The sequence below is a fragment of the Rhinolophus sinicus genome, linkage group LG03 (assembly GCF_036562045.2).
Source record: "Rhinolophus sinicus isolate RSC01 linkage group LG03, ASM3656204v1, whole genome shotgun sequence".
Lineage (NCBI taxonomy): Eukaryota > Metazoa > Chordata > Mammalia > Chiroptera > Rhinolophidae > Rhinolophus > Rhinolophus sinicus.
The window spans coordinates 63260613-63279516 of NC_133753.1; the positions used below are offsets into that span (position 1 = coordinate 63260613).

The window sequence follows — 18904 nt, forward strand, 5'->3', positions numbered from 1 at the left end:
TTCCAGTTGGGGTGTTACAGCGTCCCAAGACCACTCATATGTTTCGGACTCATGGTACTCAGCATATAGTTGTACTTAGAGCAAAGATTTACTATAGTGATCTGATGAGATCAGCAAGGGAGAAGACACAGATGTAGTCTAGAAAAATCCGTATATTCTTGCCCTCTTCTAAGGAAGTATAATATATCAAGCGTGCTCTTTTTCCCAGGGAGAAAAAATCAGGTTTTTATTGGTGGCTGATCAGATAAGCACCACCCAAATAATATGTACCAAAATTCCAGATTCCCAGGAAGAAAGCAAATTTTATTATAGATTGTATTGTGCAGCCAGTCTAAGCACAGCGATCCACCCTTATCAGTTAGGGAACAGGTCAAGTGCCAGGTTCCCAGACACCAGCCATGGGGAATTCTTGTAAGGAGGTCCTTCTAAAGGCCTACTATGTTACCTGTTCTGCACAGAGGACATGGAAAATACGAATAAGCTACAATGATGTATTACATACGCTTCTACATCTATTCTTATACACTCTAATACGCCCTTGTCCCATTTTTTTCCCATTGTACTTTATAACTATTAATTATAACCAAGCTTGTTGATTATCTTTGAACTTTTTAGTGGTGGTTTTGGTCATAGAAAAACTCAAAAAATGAGTCAAATTTATCTTTTTTTTTTTTCCTTCGTGGATTGTATATTTTGTGTCTTGTTTAAGAAATCCTTTTCTAGCTTTTAAAGAGATTTTTGTATTTTTGTGTGAGGTGTTTTTTTTTTGTTTTGTTTTTTTTTTTGTGAAAGGGAGATTTAAAAACATGATAGAATGAAAATACTAGGCAACAGTAAATGGGGAGCAAGTTCGAAGCTAAAGCGTTGTAGGAATTACCTATCAGGCAGCTGCTTTGCTGAGTCTTTTGGAAGTTGTGAAGGAAAGATATCTGAGATGTACCAGATTAGGCCTCATCTTCTCGGTTCCCTTCATGGAAACTGAGATTTTAAATTACTAGAATTTACTTACTTCTGTGTGATACTATGTTTGTAAATGAACATTTATTGAATGCTTACTATGTGTCAGGTATTATCCTAAGCACTTTTTGAAGTGGCTTATTTACTTTTGACAGAACACCTCTATGAGCAATGTTCTGTTATCCCCATTTAGAGATGGGAAAACTGGGGCACAGAGAACTTGTCTAAAGGCACAGGGAGTATGTGGCTGAGCCTGCATTCATAAATATGATACTGTCCTGCTTCTCCCTTGCTAATATAGGCAATTGAGAGCTTTCTGAAGGGGAAGACTTATTTTATTATTCACTAAACAGATATTTTGGATGGCCATAAATGGCAATTTCAATAATTAGTCCTGTAAAATCCAGATAGTGGAGCAACTTTTGTAGTTTTCTAATTTTTCCCCGTCTGTTCTACCTTTGTTCATCAGGTTTGCCTTTTCACCATTGTCTGAGGAAGAGGAGGATGATGAACAGAAGGAACCTATGTTGAAAGAAAGCTTTGGTAGTGATAAAACTCACCTTTTATTTGTTCTTTAAATATTATTTGCCGGCTTTTGGAAATAGAGTAAAGCAAGTACAGTTGATCCTGAACAACATGGGGATTAGGGGCACTGACCTCCCATGCAGTTGAAAATCTGTGTATAACTTTTGACTCCCCCCAAAACCTAAATACTAATTACCTACTGTTGACTGGAAGGAAGCCTTACGAAAACAGTTGATTAAGACATATTTTGTATATTATATGTATTGTATGCTGTATTACAATTAAGCTAGAGAAAAGACAATATTATTTTAAAAATCATAAAGAAGAAAATATATTTATTGTGTTTATTGAAAAAATCCACATATAAGTGCACATGCACAGTTCAAACACTTGTTCCAGGGTCAACTGTATAATATTTTGAGTATCAAAATCAAGATACTTCGATATAAATACATTGTTTATTATTTTATAACTGTCCTTCCTCAGTTTGGTATGTGGTAAAGTTAGGGAGACGCAAAAATAAAGGTATAAATCTTAAGATGACACTATGGTAAATTCAGCAAATAATTGCACATTAAATGTCCATTTTGCTTATTAGAAATGAACTAAAAATTTGGCTTTGAACTTCCCAGCATAAATACAAAGATGGAGAAACAACTGTTGTATAATTCAATGTCAGTAAGCTTAAAATAAATCTGTAAATCCATTTTTGGAATCATTGCTGGTCTATTGACATAGTTAACCAGTCTCTTTTTTTTCCTTCTTTAGAAGGAATGAAAATGAGAAGTACTAAACAAGAACCAAATGGAAATACTAAAGTAAACAAAGCAGTAAGTATGAGTTCTTTTCTTTCCTGTTTGCTCTGTCTTCCCGCTCAGCAGTAATGTACAGACCTTAATGATTTTCTTTACCTATGCTATAATTAAGCCTACTTTTATGAATCCTTTAATATATATTGCATTTACATTTTAAAAACAGACAGCAAGTGATTCTGTTTAGGACCTATTAATCTTTAACTGATGGTTTGGCACTGTGTCCTGAAAAGATACCAGACTAGTCTGATGGTTCTGTTTAATGATTTTTGTCAATGAAGTCATAGCCTCATTGATAACCTAAGGTCTTTTTGGTAGTAAAGATCGAGATTTTTTTAATTAGCAGATTTTTTTTTTTTAGAATTGTGGATTCACTCTACATTTTAATTATTTGATTTTTCTGTTAGCAGTACCATTTATTATGTGAACATACTATTTCAGAGTGACAAAAGATTAAATTTAAAATTTTTGAGACCTTTAAATTTTTGCTTGAAATATTTTATTCATTTTAATAACAATTGGTACTTGTGTGTTTCTAGCAGGAAGATGATTTGAAGTGGGTAGAAGAGAATGTTCCTTCTTCTGTGACAGATGTGTAAGTCTGAATCATTACAAAAATCTTATTTCAAAGTTAGTATTACTTTTATTATTTTAATGAATGAGCTGAAGAATATACTAAGAATAGAATGCTTGTAGTTAACTTTAGAAATGTAAGATTAAATTACTTAAAAGAATAATTAAAAGTGTTAAAAAGATGTTAAACAATGAAAGATTAGGAATGATCTACAAAGAAAAGTAATCAAAATTATTCGATGACATTTCTGCTTAGAAAAATTTAGCTATAGATCTTCAAAATCAATGGGATAATTCTCTTGGAATTTTTGAGTTCCTTTCTATGGCTGTCATTTTATTAAACATTGGTCCTATTACAATGCAGAACATGTTTTGTTTTTTCTATACAATTCCAGGAACTTTGCTTCTTTCTTTTGTATTTGCTTTCCCCATCCACCTGAAAGAGCCATTATTGAGATGCAAATCTTAGATAATTATACAAAAAAGTTTTAAATTGAAATCATTATTCCACTGTCCTTTATGAACCACTTACAGCTTTATTTTACATTATTCAATTTGGTGTTTTTCTCTCTGTAGAGCACTTCCAGCCCTTCTGGATTCAGATGAGGTTAGTAACCAAATTATGTGCATAAACTGTGGGTCTGGTGACTTAATAGGGAATCTATATAAGTCCTCTCTTCAGGGAGATTTTATTTATTTGACTCAGTAAGAGTATCACTGAAAAAGGATGAGAATAGACATTTATTAGAACTCAAATAAATGTTTTCTTTACATGTCCCCCTTTTCCAAAGTTATATGGTCAGACTTGAGAATGTCTTTGTTTAAATTAGATAGTAAATACCATACTGCCCTGCTTTCTGATTTCTTTGTCTTAAGATATTCAGATTTAACCTTTATCTAATCTAAGCAAAAATAATGAAGAAAAGTATTGAGAAAGGAGTATAGTAGACCAAAGCAAGATACTTAAGTTACTACTATTCAATGTTACTAAAGTCACTATCCTCTTCAGATATTAAGGATTAAAGTTAGTACCTCTAATTTTTATGTTGATTTTTAATTCTTTAATATGCCTCTACACAGTTCATCTAGAAAGCTTCACAATAAAGTCTTGGGAACTAGTTCTGGGTAGGTTCTAAATATAAGGTTATTTTAGAGTCTCTTATTTCAGAAAGCGTTTGGAACACCTCACAAAATTGTGGTGAAAACACATAAAATGACCATCCTAATGATTCTCAAGTGCAAAGTGTTAACTATATGTATATTGTTATGTTAACAGATCTCTAGAACTTTTTCATCAATATAATTTTAATCAGTATGTAATATTCAACTATATAATATCCACTATATGGATATATACCATACTGTGTTTACACAATCCCATATTTTTGGACACTTAAGTCTTTCTAGTAGTTTGTTAAAATTCTGAGTGTTACCATGGAAATGCTTGTGGCTAACTCTTTGCCCACATACTTGACTATTTCTTCGAGTTAAATTTCTGAATCATACACATGTTTTATCAAAGTTTAATCTTAAGTGAACATTTGTTTAATTATCTTAATTGTCTCTAAAACATACAGTTTGTTTTGATTTGTGGTTTGATGTCTGAAAGCCTAGAGATTTTGATTCAGTTGAATTTTGTGTGGGGCCTGGATATCTCTCTTTTAAAATTTTCTTAGATGGTTAGGAATCATTGCTCTAAATATTTAATGAACTTAAACAAGTACTTGTGGAAAATGTATGTGTGCATGATCTATGTAGAAGGTATTTGGAATGTAGACCGTTTAAAATTAATGTACTTAGAATAAACCTTTTTTTTCCCCCTAGGAACGAATGATCACACACTTTGAAAGGTCCAAAATGGAGTAAAGAATGGGAGGCTGTGTAGTTGAAGATGGCTAGTGTCTGGGAAGAGATCAGCTTCTGTGTCAGTCTTCTACACTGCTCCATGGGATTAAAGGAGGAAATGACATCTGATCTGTTCTTTGATCTTTGTGCATGGGAGCTGGCGAGAGGTGTCAGAACAAGGAGAACATGTTACTGAAAACAAGTTCATAGGAAGAGAAAAATCTACAAGTTTCTTAATTTACAACATTGATGCCCCTTTCCCTGCCACACCCTGACATGGATATTTATGCAACTTCTGTGTGTTGTTCCTGAAGCTTCTATAATGTTTAAATTGTTTAATCTGTCAAACTAAAAAGTTTAACATCTTCTAAAGAACTGCGGCATCAACACTATAGTATGTAATCTCCAGGAGCAACTGCCTGTGATTTTTATTTATTTAGGGAGTTACATAGGTGATTGGGGAAATTGCTAATGATCTTTCCGTTTCCTGGGAAGCCAAGGTTACATCTTGCAGAGATAGTTTTGAGGGGGAAAAAAAAATAGAAAAAAGAGTCCTGACTTAAAGAGCGATGGTTCTAGCAATGATTAAAAGAAAGAAAAAAGAGAGAAACTGTTACAGTGTAATTCAGATCATTTAAAAAAGCAAAATCAAGTGCAATTTTGTTTACAAATGGTGTATATTAAAAGATTTTTCTATTTCAGATGTACTTTAGAGAGAAATATTAGCTTAACTCTTTTGACATCTGCTATTGTGACAGATCCCATTGCTGGCAATGTGGTGCACACTCCAGAACTTGTAACTACTGTTTTGTAAGCCTCCAAGGCAGCATTGAGTCCTAGGCAGTGCTTTCTTTGCCTTCATGCCATTCACTGGGTGTTGCACTAGGTGCACAGAGGCACTCCTAAGTGCTGGTGAGTGAGCACCCTGCTAAGAACTGTAATTCTTCAGAAGCAGGAGCTAATACAAAGGAAACAGGTCCTTCTGGCGTAATTTAAACAATTTTTTTTGCATGAAGTAGTGTGGAGGCCCTGGACTGCTGCTCATTCTGTAGGATTGACTGTTCTTGTATCTGGTGTTGGTTTAGAGACTGTTTATAAGAGACATCACAAGGTGATGGGATTCATTTGAAGCACTATATTTCTGTTTTAATGGTTTTGTCCACTTTTCCCTTCCCAAGAGTTTTGTTCTACATAGAAGGTTCATGCCATTTTTTAATATAAAAATTTTAACAAAATTAATGTGTTTCTCTTTTTTTCAAACTTTCTCTAAAGACCCTTCTTTCTCCCATGGGAGATTTTCCTTCTGTGGTTTTTATTCTGTATCATCTGTTGAAACCAGTGGCCCACATGACCACAATCTTCACTAACTCATACTAATGTGAAAGTGTTCACATTTATTTAACATTTTTCTATAGCTGTTTGCTGTCGTGATTTAAAAAAAAAAAAAATCACCTAAGGAACCGAAGTCCCGCCCCTTCCGCCCCTGCTCCCAATGCACCTTCAAGGAATGCACCAATGCTTGGGGTCTCTATTTCACCCTAGACCCAGAGTTTCTCCGTAGTGGAGTCCGAGCAGTCATTGGATTAACATGGAAAGGAAAATATCTTTATCCTTATACCTTATAATTAGGAATTAACTATATTCTCAGATTAACCTTTTGCTAAAGGCTGGTATAACTGTTGTATGCTTGTGTTCTTCCTTAACGAAAACTTAGCAAATGAATGATAGTCATAATGCTGCAAGATAGCTGGTTAAATAGTTTTTGAGGCTGGTTAGATGTTGACTTGAGACTAGGAAAAAAAAAACTGTTAAGCAGGAGTATGGAGGACAAATTCTGTAGCCTGGGACCTGATAATTCTATTTCTTACTACTTATGTTACTATGATTGTATATACTGTTATCATTTTTTTCTGAACAGGTTCAGAAGGCATTTATAGTATTACATTTATTTCAGTCTTGGTCCTTGGGCCTGGAACTACCAGGTATTATTAGACCTTCTTCCAGCATAGCAACTAATTGTAAAATTTCAAGGTGTTCAGTTTCTATGGTAAAAATCAAACAGCACAAGATTTGTTGAGCAATTTCTGTGGTTTTTCTTGAAAATATTTGTCAGGAACAGCATTTGGTAAAGATGGGACAATATTTCTCATTTACAGATGAAGAAACAGACATTGTATAAAAATAGTGACCAGGGCCAGGTTTTTTACGTCATACCATAAATTCACCTCTTTTTCCTTTTATATTTTTGCTTTAAACCAAAATGCTTAATTTTATGACATACCTGGGTTTTTTTGTCGCTTTTTTTTTTTTTGGGGGGGGATTGCCAGATACAAATCATCCTTGCTTGTGGTTTTCTAAAGTGCATGGACTCACCTGGGGGACTTATTAAAACAGACTGCTGGACACCTCCCATGCCGCCCCTACCCCCTGCAGTTTCCGATTCAGTAGGGCTAGAACGAGGCCTGAGACTTTCTTTGTATTTCTAACAAGTTCCCAGGATGATGCTGATGCTGATGCTGGTCTAGGGACCCCCTTTTGAGAACCACTGGCCTGGAACCTTTAAAATGCAAGGGTAAAAAGCTGGGATGATAATGGTAGTACCAAAACTACCATTTATTGAGTGCTCCGTGTGTCAGGCATTGCTAAGCTCTCACAACGCTAGCTAAGTAGATAACACTGCCCTTTGCAGACAAGGAAATTTAAGTCCTCTGGAGATTAAATTTTTTAAACGTCACAGCTAATTTCCTAAATGACAGATCTCCATCACAGTTCTGACGCCAAAGCCTGAATTCTTTCACCACCACGCCACACTGCCTAAAAGAGTTCTAAGATAAAGATATTTTCCTCTCCGTGTTAATCCAATGACTGCTCAGACTCCACTACGGAGAAACTCTGGGTCTAGGGTGAAATAGAGACCCCAAGCATTGGTGCATTCCTTGAAGGTGAGTTGGGAGCAGGGGCGGAAGGGGCGGGACTTCGGCTGCGGAAGGGGTGGGCTTAGGCAGCAGGAAGTTCGGCGTTGATGGCTCTGTTGTTGAAGGGCCTGTAGTTGGGGGTCCTTGGCCGGATTCTGGGCGGCCGTCTTCTTAGCCTGGTTCTGGCCACGAGCCCGGCCGGGTACACTCAGGGTGACTGTCGAGGCGACGCTGCTCGTCGCCATGCATGACGCCTTCGAGCCGGTGCCGATCTTAGAAAAGCTACCTCTGCAGATCGACTGTCTGGCTGCCTGGGGTGAGCCGAAAGACCAAGGGGCTGAGGCGGGGGAAGGGGACGGGCGTTTGGCTGGATGGGCTTCTGTCGGACGCTGTGGACGAGTGCCCTGGGATGAACGAGTGCAAAGCATTGTCGACAGCGAGGGCGGTGGGGCCGTTTTGGCGATACCTCGGGACCCAGGCATTTTAGGGACGTTCCACCTGCCCTTGTTCTTGGTGCAGAGTTGGAAGTTGAGTTTTCCTGCTTAATTGTACTCAGCTTTGGCTCATTTCGATTCCCAAGAAGTCTTTAGTGTGGAGGCACAAGCAGTGGAAAGTATACAGCTTATCAGGGACTTGAACTTACCCAGATGATTGTGTTGCACTGATTTTGGGGGGAGTGGGTGATGGGGCGGGGGGGAATTGAACTAGTTGATACCATATGCCTTTTACCCCCTTAGTGATGAATCATTAATCGTTCACTTATTATTGTAGGTAACTCACGTTGTTACTCTAAACTCTTAATCTAGCCCAGTGGTGGATTGCCTTATATTCAAAGTGCCCAGGTTACCCAACTGTGGGTCAGGAGCATCACTCCAGGCTGTCATGAAATCGAACCCATAAAAACTTGCATAATCCTCTCCGGAGTGGCCAGTGCAGAAAGCAGGGTCAGGCCCCCTTTATTTCTAGTACACTCCAGAATACAACAGGGTTCAGGGGTCTAAACCTTGACTCTTAACTATGAACATTATGCTCCTATCGATGAGTAATTGTGCCTAACAGCCACCAAAGACCACAGAAATAATTTCAGTATTTCCTGATAATGTCCAGGTACTAGAAATCAAGGGCCTTAAAAAGGTGGCTCAGGACCCTTCATCAGATCTCATACTGAGCTAAGTACTGGTGATGCACCTAGTGGAATCTCGGTGGTGGCTGGCATGTTGTGCAGCAGCTGTGGACAGTGCCACCCGGTCAGCCTTGCAGAGTTCTTCAGGGCCTCTTTAGGGTGCTTCCACGACAGATCTTCATGTTAATGTGCCCCCCCTTCTGCCTTTAGCAGCCTTGGGCCTCTTTGAAAATCACACCACCACAGTAAACTGTCCTAGTCCTTTGGGTTAAGGAGAGAATCCTGCTTCCTCCAGATTGCTCAAGAAAGCCTCCATTTTCTGTCATTAAATGCTCTCAGTAAGAATTAAAAATAGAGGAGAAATTTTTTTTTTGAAATGAAAGACCTGACACCACACAAAGGGATTGAATTCCCCTATTTCTTCACCAAATATGTGTTATGTCTACATGGACTAGTCTCTCTGCTAGGGACAGGAATACAAGGATGAAAAAGGCACAGTGCCTGTGCTTCTAGGACACATGGGGGGACAAAGACATAAACCAATTATGATATAAAATAAATGATACGAGGGTCATATGCTGCCTATTAGGGAAACATGGAGGAGGGGTACCTAACTCTGCCTAGGACATATGCTTCTGAAAAGGATGGGTACAGCTGCTTGCCACACTTTGCATAGCTTGTCACATGCTTGACTCATACCCTGTGGGATTAGCAGTACACCTGTCTCAGCCTCTCTCACCAACTCCACGTTGTTACACTATAGTTCCTGTGTCTGTGCTTTTCAGGAAGACAGTTTTGAAATGGTAGGTAACCTTTGGCCTGCCTTGATCTCACTAAACAAATGCCCATTGCTTCCTAGGATGCTGTGGTAAGTATTGGACTGCAAGAGGCCATTTATCACCTCCTGCCTCAAAACTACTTTATTTTTAGACTTTAGCAGCATTAAATACTGCTCTTTCTAGTCGTTACTCCTTTTACCTGTAGTTCATCCAGGAACCTCCAGGAGCCAGATCATGCAGGGCCAGACAATATTTGAGCTGGAAAATGTCTTGAGACACCATAATCTGTCTCCTGGGAAATGGAAATGAGGATACTAATGATGACTTCTCTCTAAACTCCAGTGTTGTAGAATGCGGCTGCCTTTTCAGCATCTTCGTTTGGATGTCTAGTAGCATGGCCAGAACAGTTCTTGACGATTACACTCTCCCCAAGCATGCCTGTCCCTCCGTATCCCACATCTCAGCAAATAGCATTTCTATTTACCCACCTGGCTAAGGCCGAAAACCTTGGAATCATTCTGGACTTCTCTTTTTATCTTACATGTCACATCCAATCCATCAGCAAATCTTGTCTGCATCACCTCCAGAATAAATCTAGAATCCAATCATTTCTTTCTATCTCCACTTTTTCTACTCTTGATGAAGCCACTATTCTCTCTTATCTGAATTACTGCAGTAGTCTTCTGACTGATCACCTTGTGTTTGCCATCCACGTAGTATTTTATCCACGTAGAAGTAGAGCGATCCTTTGAAAACTTAATCTAATCACATTTCTTCTCTGCTCAAAACCCTTCAGTAGCTTCCCATCATTACTAGAATATGTTCCAAAGTCCTTACCATGGCTGGCTAAACCTAACATGATCGGACCTCTGCTTACTTCCCTGACTTCATCTCCTATGCTCTTACCCCTTGTGCCTCTCTGCTACTAGTCACATGGTCTTTGTTCCATGAACACACAAAGCACATACCTACCTCAGGGCCTTTGCACTTGCTGTTTCCTCTGCCTGGCACTCTCTTGCCCTAGATATTTCATGGCTCATTCTTCATTTCATTCAGATCTCTGCTGAAATGTCACATAAATCAGCAAGACCTTCCCTGGTTACCTGTATTAAAGAGAATGCCACATCCACCAAATGTGCTGTTCTCTTACTCAAGCCTTATCTTTCTTCTTAACATGCATTGCCACCTAATGCTATTTTATATATTATTATTGTCTCCCTCACTCTATATTAGAATATAAAGTCCTTCAGAGCAGGGACTTTGTTTTGTATATTCTTTATTTGCATTGCCTAGTACAGTTCCTGACTCATAATAGGTATTCATTAAATATTTGTTTAATTAACTAATAATCATATTAATAGTAATAGTTTCCATTTATTGAGTACTAATCACATTGAGCTTTTATAGACTAATAACTCCATTTTGCAGAGGAAGAACCTGAGAATTTAAATAAATTTTTCAAGGTCCCATATCCAGTAAATCATGTTTGATTCTAGAGCCTGGTTCCCAAACTTTAATGTATATTCAGAGCCTGTAAAAATAATGCAGATTTGTGTGTGTGTGTGTGTGTGTGTGTGTGTGTGTATCTATATCTATGTGTGTATACACAATTATATTTGCTTATATCATCCAAAGAAACAATGGAAAGATAAATCAAAAGTTACCCAAGTGGTTATCGATAGCGGAAGGGAGAGAGCAGGGTGGAGTACACAGGGTGAAAACTAGACTTCTCACAGTTTTAGCTTTGGAACTACATAAATGTCTCCTATAAAGAAAAATTTAAATTAAAACAATGCAAATTTCAGGGCTCCACCTCAGCATCATTGAGTCAGACAGAGTCTGTGGGAGCGGGGCTCGGGAATGTGCCTTTTTAATAAGTCCCAGTGATTCTGCTGTGGCTCATCAGGGGCTTATGCTTTGAGAAACACTGGTCTTTGCCCTGTGACCCAAAGAAGGGAAGTGACCCCCAGCTTGCTCCCTGCAGTGGCCAGCACTGGGCCAGGAATGGAATTGTTTATCACATGAGGTTGGACTGGGTTGCGCTGCTGGACAGAGTTTCAACAGGGTAATTATGAGCAAGAGGGCCCAGCCTTACTCACTTCCCAGGAGGGATCAGGTCCAGCCTTGTGGTTCAGGATTAGGCCGCCAGGAATTTTCAAGGGCTGGCTCTCATTTGTGCATGTGTGTGTTACTTATTTGTGTAGGGAGTTCCACTTGCCGATACGCACTGTTGAGTCTCAGAAGGGGCTGTTTACCCGGGGTTGGGCCTGCTCTGCAGGCTTCTCAGTCTGTGTTTTGCATGCACGGCTGTGTTACATGATGACATGCCATAGAACGTGGAAGCCCTATGTGGGTCAGGTCCTCGGCCGGCCACCTGAGCCCCCACTGATTTCTGTCACCAAAGCGAGCCTCCTCAGAGTTCTGTGCCGTTACCTGGTTGATGTACTGTTTTTCCTTACAAGCTTGAGGATTAGGAATGAGTATGTGTATGATGCTTTGACTATTTAAAAGAAAGTTGTTCCAATACTTAGCATATATAATAAATGTATTTTTCCTCAGCACCTCCAATTGAAATCTTGAAAGCAGTCAAATAAAATTTCAATTAAAAGTTAAATAAATTTCAGTGAACCTATCTGATTCCATTTTCTGACCAATAGAGTAGACATTTGATAAGAAACATCTGTTGGCAAATAAACATCTCAGTAGAAATGGACACTGGACTCTCAAATGTCATGGTTATGAGCTTGACTTCATGTTTTGGTAGTGCAGCTTCCTGCGGATGTAAGCCCCGTGTGGCAGCCTCTGAAATCCGCTCTAAGGTAACTGACAGCAAACATGGAAGGACATGTAGAGTGAGACCAATTGAGTGCAGCACAAGCGTCCGTGGAGCGACTGTGGGTGAGGGCTGTTGGGAGATACCTTGTAGAGGTAGAATTGATAGGCTTTGCAGACCTGGGTGGAAGATGGGGCTCTTAAAAGAGATAAAAACAGGAACTGGGAGGGGTTAGAGGGCACAGTGGAGAGGGAACGATAGGGAAGGTGATGAACATTGTATTGGCCTTTTGGGTATAGATTTTTATGTATGTTATTAGAAGTGAATTTTTAAACAATTTCCACTTCATTTTGTTTATATCTGAAATATTGCTGAGTGTCCCAAAAATCAACTTTAATATTACCAATTGCTCGATACAGTGATATCTGTAAGTAGAGTTCTAAACAAAACTTTTACAAAGCAAGCGTTGTGAATTGAATTCTTTTTTCCACATTCTGCTCCAACATGAATCTCCAGCATTCCCTTAGAGCTAGTGATATTTCTGATTTGCACTAATGGCATTAAGAGCACACACAGTGTCTTCCTTTCTGTGTCCTGCCTTTGCTTTAAAATGCAAACCAAAAGAAGACAGAATCACTATCTTTTTCTGGAAGACTAAGAGCATCAACCTGGAGAAAATGTTCCTGGGGTCATTCCTGACGTGTTTTTATAAATATAACCACTGCTTTCCAGATAGCCTCTGGCCATCACCCATTTTTTGACATGGGATGCCTTAGTAAGTGCATCAAAGCATGGGGTTCTGACTCTTTTACATACATCTTACTACATGTGTGACTCCTGAAGGCCTCAACTTCCTCATCTATAAAATGGGGATTTATGGATATGTTTCAAAGGATAGTTGTGAGGATTAGTGAAATAGCATATGTGCTTAGCATTTCCTGGAACACTGGGTCATGCTTGATAGAGTTTATTTGTTTGTACTATTATCCAGTATTTTATTTTACAAAGGATCAAGAGACTTTATGAAAGGATTGATTGATCTTTATGTTACAGCATCAGAAAGCTGAGGAAGTATCTGTATGTGCTTAACTTCGTTTAATGTTACTATAGATCTGTCAGGGTAATTATTTATACCCTTTCAGAACCACTTGACTTTTTAGTGTAGACCAATGTCTCCTAAAATGCGGTCCCTGAACCACGAACATCAGCATTACCTGGGAACCTGTTCCCCTAAAAAGAAATCACGCACCCATTAATATTTACTCCCCATTTCCCCCCAAGCCCACCAACCCTAGGCAACCACTAAGCTTTCTGTCTCTACAGGTTTGCCTGTTCTGGACATTTCATGTAAATAGAATCAGAGTATGTAGCCTTTTTTGTCTGGCTTCTTTTATTTAGCATAATGTCAGGTTCATCTCTGTTGTAGCATGTATCAGCACTTCTTTTCTTTTAATAGCTGGCTAATATTCCATTGTATGCTAGGCCACATTTTGTTTATCCATTCATCAGCTGATGGACATTTGGGTGGTTTCCACCTTTTGGCTATTACAAACGATGCTGTTAATGAACATTTGTGTACAAGTTTTTGTGTGGACATATGTTTTCATTTCTCTTGTGTATATGCCCAGGGGTGGAAATGTCAGGTCATATGGTAATTCTGTGTTTAATTTTTTAAGGAACTGCAAGACTGTTTTCTAAAGCAACTGCACCATTTTTTATTCCTGCCAACAATGTATGAGTTCCAATTTCTTCACATCTTTGTCAATACTTGTTATTATCTGCTAGACCATCTTTTGAGATAATGAATTTTGTAAGCTTAATATGCTGCGGTACTTCTTATTTTCTCTAAAGTAAAATCATTAAATCTTCAAAGGATGCCTTTTAGTTATTTCTGAGATCAGATACCTAGTTTCATGTTTATATTATCCATTTTATGATTTTGTAAATGTTCATCATATTTTTGGTTAGTTTAATTTTGAAACAATGAAGCCAGAGACATTTTTTAATTCTCTAGTCTGTCTAGCCTACTAATTGTTGAATAAATACTTCTTTGAGTGGTTAATTCTCAAACGTTTCTTCACTATAAACATTCTTTAGCTTTGGAAAACACCTGCTATCAAAAGCAGCTCATTTTCTTGACTCTTTGATTCTGATTACAACCTCCAGATAAAGAAATAGGGTTTCACTAAAGCTGACTAACTTTTCTCACAGCTTTTTTCTTTTCCAGAGGAATGGCTTCTTGTTGGAACCAAGCAAGGACATCTTCTTCTGTATAGGATTCGGAAGGACGTAGGTAAGTGACAATTTTCCAGAACCGAGAAAAACATGGCTTACTACCCATGCAAAAAATTTTTTTGGTAGTTGACTAGTATACAACTGTGAAATCAGCGATGCTTGGACTATTAAAAGAGTGATGGGGGTTGGGAGTAGCACGGTGGGAAAGTAGGGAGAAGCATGTGAGAATCTCCAGGGTTTTTTTTTTTTTTTTGTCGTTTTTTTGTTTTTCAGACTGTATTCCCCTATTCCCATCTTGGGGAGGTGGGTGTAGAGCTGGATGTTACTCCCCTCTTCAGTTTTTTGGAGCTTCACAGCCAGAAATAAGAAATATTACTTATGGGAATAAGATTTTTCTGTAAATGGTGTGGTAGGAGGAAAAAAATGAGGAGCCATTGATTTAAAAGATATTATTAACTTATGAGAGGTAGATAGGAGAAAGACTTGGGTTTGAGTCCAGCTTTACTTCTCTTTGGCCACTTGACTATGAATAGATTCTTTCCAACATTATGTTTCTCTTCCATAAATTATCCTTTTCACAAATTTGTTAGGGTCTGATGCAGTAAATGCTTGAAAAGACTTTAAAAACTAAAGCTCTAATCAAATGTGACTTTTTCAGTAAAAATGTATAGTAATAACTAAAAGTGTGTGAAATTTATTTGGTTAGAGTATCCTCCATTAGGGAAGAAAGTACCTTACTCCCTGTTCCTAATTTTATTTCTATGTTCTTTTTATGGAAAATTGATGTGTTTGGATAGTATGCCCTGGAGCTACAGAGTCCATAGAAATCTGTTAATGCCAGAGTAGGTTGAACCATACGAAATTGTCATTATTTGACCATGTTAGGAAAAACAAACTTTCCTAGCTTTCAACCTAATTAATACTCGGAACTTTCTTTAGTGAAGAGCTTAAGGGAGAGTGGAGATAGAGCCTTCTCTTTAGAACCTGGAGCAAAGGTAACACTGGGGGAAAAGACCATCTTATTAGTGTAGGGGAGGAAAGAATGCTTTTTCCCCACTACTTATTTTAGGTTCATTAGCTGGGCACCTGTAAATTAGACTGAGAAAGAACAGATTCAGAAGAGAAAAACAAACAGGTTTGTTAAGTTGTGTGTCCTGCGTAGACATGGGAGTACTCAGTGATATAAAACTCAAAGAGGTGGTTAGAACTTGGGCTTACAGCTTAACCACCAAGCACATTTTTAGAGAAGTGACCAGACAAAGGAAAAAGACTTTGGGTTTCTAGAGTGGCAAATTGTGGGAAATCAAAAAATGGGGGAACTAATTGGAGATAAGTTTGTTTTGTAGATTCCTCTGGTGCCATCTCTGGGCTCATAAGCGTTTTGAGTTGTCTCCTGTGATTAAATTCTGTCCTTCCTGTTAGAGAGGGGAAAAGAGGCAGCTTTTAAATTTATGTCCTGCTTTTAGGCAAATGGGGGAGAGCAGAGAGAGCTTTTCTTGTGTCTACTTCTTCTCTATTGCCCTTAGCTCAAAATAATCCTTTTGCCAAAGTATTATAGCATATTTTGGGGTGGCATATTCTGCCATATTCTTCATTGGTGCAATAGGGGAAAAGGAAAACACCTGGCCAGATTCTGTGGTGGGATACAAAGGAAAGCCAGAAGATCAAAACAAAGGGTTTGTTTCATTTCTAAGTGTTTCAACTTGCCTTTAATCAGGACTCAGCAAATGTATTCCAATAAGGACCAAATAGTACATATTTTAGGCTTTTCAGCCCTTAACATCTCTGTTACCACTACTCAACCCTGCTATCATAGCAAAAAGGCAGCCATAGACAGTAAATGAATGGGTGTAGCTATGTTCCAATAAAACTTTATTTACACAAATATGAAGAGGGCTGGATTTGACCCATGGGCAGTACTTTGTCGCCCTTGCTTTAAATTTTTAGTTGTCAGAGCCAGAATATTTGCGTTCTATGACATCTACTAAGTCTATGATTTAAAAATTAAGCTTGTCTTGGATTTTATTCATTATTCAGCAGCTATGTTTTGACTGTCTACTGTGGGATCAGATACTGTGCAGGACGGCAAGATAAGAGAGCCTAATATTCTTTTCCCCTAATAGATAATCAGTTCTTCATGCCATCAAATACTAAATACTACATATAATAAAGTGACTCGTTTAATATACTGTTTCAGTATAAGTGGTGAGGAATTGAAAACTAGGTCATAAAAATCAGCATTTCAACATAGTATAGACTCAAACTGATAATATTAGTGCTAATCTGATTGGGAACCTGGTGGTGACTGTTCTTGCCTTTTCATCAATTCACTATGCCACCTTTGACACGTTCGTTAATCTTCCTGGGCCTCAACTTTCCCATAGGTAACTTGGCTAGCAATATGAACCTCCCTTGGACAATTAGGAAATCAGACTCTGATTAGAGACTTCACTTTTTTCCTATACCCTTAGAGAGCAGGTTAGTGCTGGCGCAGCTTTGGTCTGTTTGTGGGACAGAAATAGACCTGGACCTCAGTGAATCAGCCATGGAACTAACTCGGTCTCTAAATTTGAGATATTTCAAACGTAAACAGGCTGGCAACTAGATGTCTTTCTGAGAAAAGGGAGAGGGTAATAGATGTCATGGAAAGACTGGATTCTGATCTGACCGGAGCCATCTCTTTGAGGCTCTGAAATGTCTGTAGGCCTTCTTCCACTCATATCTTACACATAGAAGTTAGGTTAGTTCACCTCTGTGGTCTTCACAAGTTCCAGTTTTCCTCACTGTTGCCATCGCCTTAGAGCAGTGGTTCTCAAAATGTGGTCTGTAAATACCAGGGAGTCCCCAAGATCCTTTCAGAGGATCCACAAAGTCAAAAATAAGTTCACAGCAACACTAAAACGTTATTTGTTTTTCACTGACGTTTATTGACATTCGTACTAATGGTACAACAGCTAGCCACTTAGCACAAGTTCAAGACAGCGGTCGGCAAATTGGTTGGTGCCAAACTGTACTAGTAGTTGTGTTCTGCAGCATGCACTCACAGTGGTTTTGGTTTTGGTTTTGATTTTGGTTTTGGTTTTGTTAAAGCCAATTTCACTTACGAATGTTCTTTGTGAGGCAGTAAAAATTATGAATTTTATTATATCTTCACCTTTGAGAACACACCTTGTTAATAATCTCTATGATGTAATAGGAAGTACATATAAAGCCCTCTGCTCGGTGCCGAGGCGTGAAGCCCAGTGGCTGTCTCAGTTTGGAAAAGTACTTTTCTGTTTCAGTTACAAGCTGAACTGGCCACTTTTTTCATGGAGCATCACTTTTACTTGAAAGAATGACTGACAGATAGACTATGGTTTTTCAGACCAATTGGGTATGTGGTAGATGTTTTCTCAAAAATGAGCAAATGGAGTCTGTCACTTCAAAAACAACTGGCAGTATTTGTTGCTAATGATAAAGTTAGAGATTTCAAGAGAAAATTAGAATTGTAGAAAACTTGTACCGACCTCATGAGATTGACAGCTTCTCAGTACTTAAAGATTTTTCTGATGAGGTTGGGGGAATAATGAGTGGGATTGTTTTTTAATATCTTTTCATGAGATATGCCAACATTTATAAAATCTGCGTAACTCAGTGAACCAATATTTTCCAGTGCATGAAGTTTCTAAATCACGCATAAGTAAAGTATAAGATAGACCAATTGACTTTTATCTAACAGAAATGTTCATTATGAGGTGTCAGATTCCACACTGCAAGAAACTCCATTTGTCAAGTTTTGGTATAGTATCAAAGGATATGATCCACAAGTACCTGAAGAAGCTATTAAAATATTCCTTCCTTGTCCAACTGTACACTCACATGAGGACAGATTTTTGTCATACACTTCAACAAAAACAGTGTATCAAAACAGATTAAACGCAGAAGCAGATGTGAGAGTCCAGCAGTCTTTTATTAATCCAGACATTAAAAAGAGTTGCAAAAATGTAAAACAATGCATTTTTTTTATTTGGAAAAATAGTTATTTTTTCATTAAAATATGTTATTTATGCTCAATGTAATAGTTTTATTACTGTTATTTTTAAATGAGTTAATAAATAACATTTTAAAAATTTCTCAGTTTTAATTTGTAACATGGCAAACACTGGTAGATATAACCCACATAAAAGTTTTGGAGTCCTCAATAATTTTTAAGATTATGAAGGGGTCTTGAGACCAAAAACTTCGAGAATCTCTGCCCTAGATCATTCTGTTTATAAAGAGAATTGTTAGAATTAATAATAAAGCCCTTTTTAAATAGAGAACTCTTTATCAAGCAGGAAGTGGCTGAATTTTTAGTGTGTGTGTGTGTGTGTGTGTGTGTGTGTGTG

General features: G+C 38.1%; 2 protein-coding genes across 9 annotated transcripts in view; both read left to right on the forward strand.

Moving 5' to 3' along the window:
- TMEM87A (transmembrane protein 87A) overlaps positions 1-5947 on the forward strand; it is a 36101-nt gene extending 30154 nt beyond the window's left edge. For 4 of the 6 annotated variants that reach the window (XM_019725416.2, XM_019725414.2, XM_074327875.1 and 1 more), the window contains exons 16-20: positions 1427-1500; positions 2251-2312; positions 2834-2889; positions 3444-3474; positions 4692-5947. In XM_019725416.2, the coding sequence (XP_019580975.1) occupies positions 1427-1500; positions 2251-2312; positions 2834-2889; positions 3444-3474; positions 4692-4733 (265 nt within the window). In that variant the 3' untranslated portion in view covers positions 4734-5947. The remainder of the gene's footprint in view (positions 1-1426; positions 1501-2250; positions 2313-2833; positions 2890-3443; positions 3475-4691) is intronic. The other 2 variants (XM_074327872.1, XM_074327873.1) reach the window with 1 other exon arrangement.
- A 1773-nt stretch (positions 5948-7720) lies between these two features.
- VPS39 (VPS39 subunit of HOPS complex) overlaps positions 7721-18904 on the forward strand; it is a 42429-nt gene continuing 31245 nt past the window's right edge. Inside the window, exons 1-2 of one of the 3 annotated variants that reach the window (XM_019725417.2) lie at positions 7721-7943; positions 14530-14595. In XM_019725417.2, the coding sequence (XP_019580976.1) occupies positions 7871-7943; positions 14530-14595 (139 nt within the window). In that variant the 5' untranslated portion in view covers positions 7721-7870. Of the gene's footprint in view, positions 7944-14513; positions 14596-18904 lie in introns of all 3 variants that reach the window. The other 2 variants (XM_074327876.1, XM_019725418.2) reach the window with 2 other exon arrangements.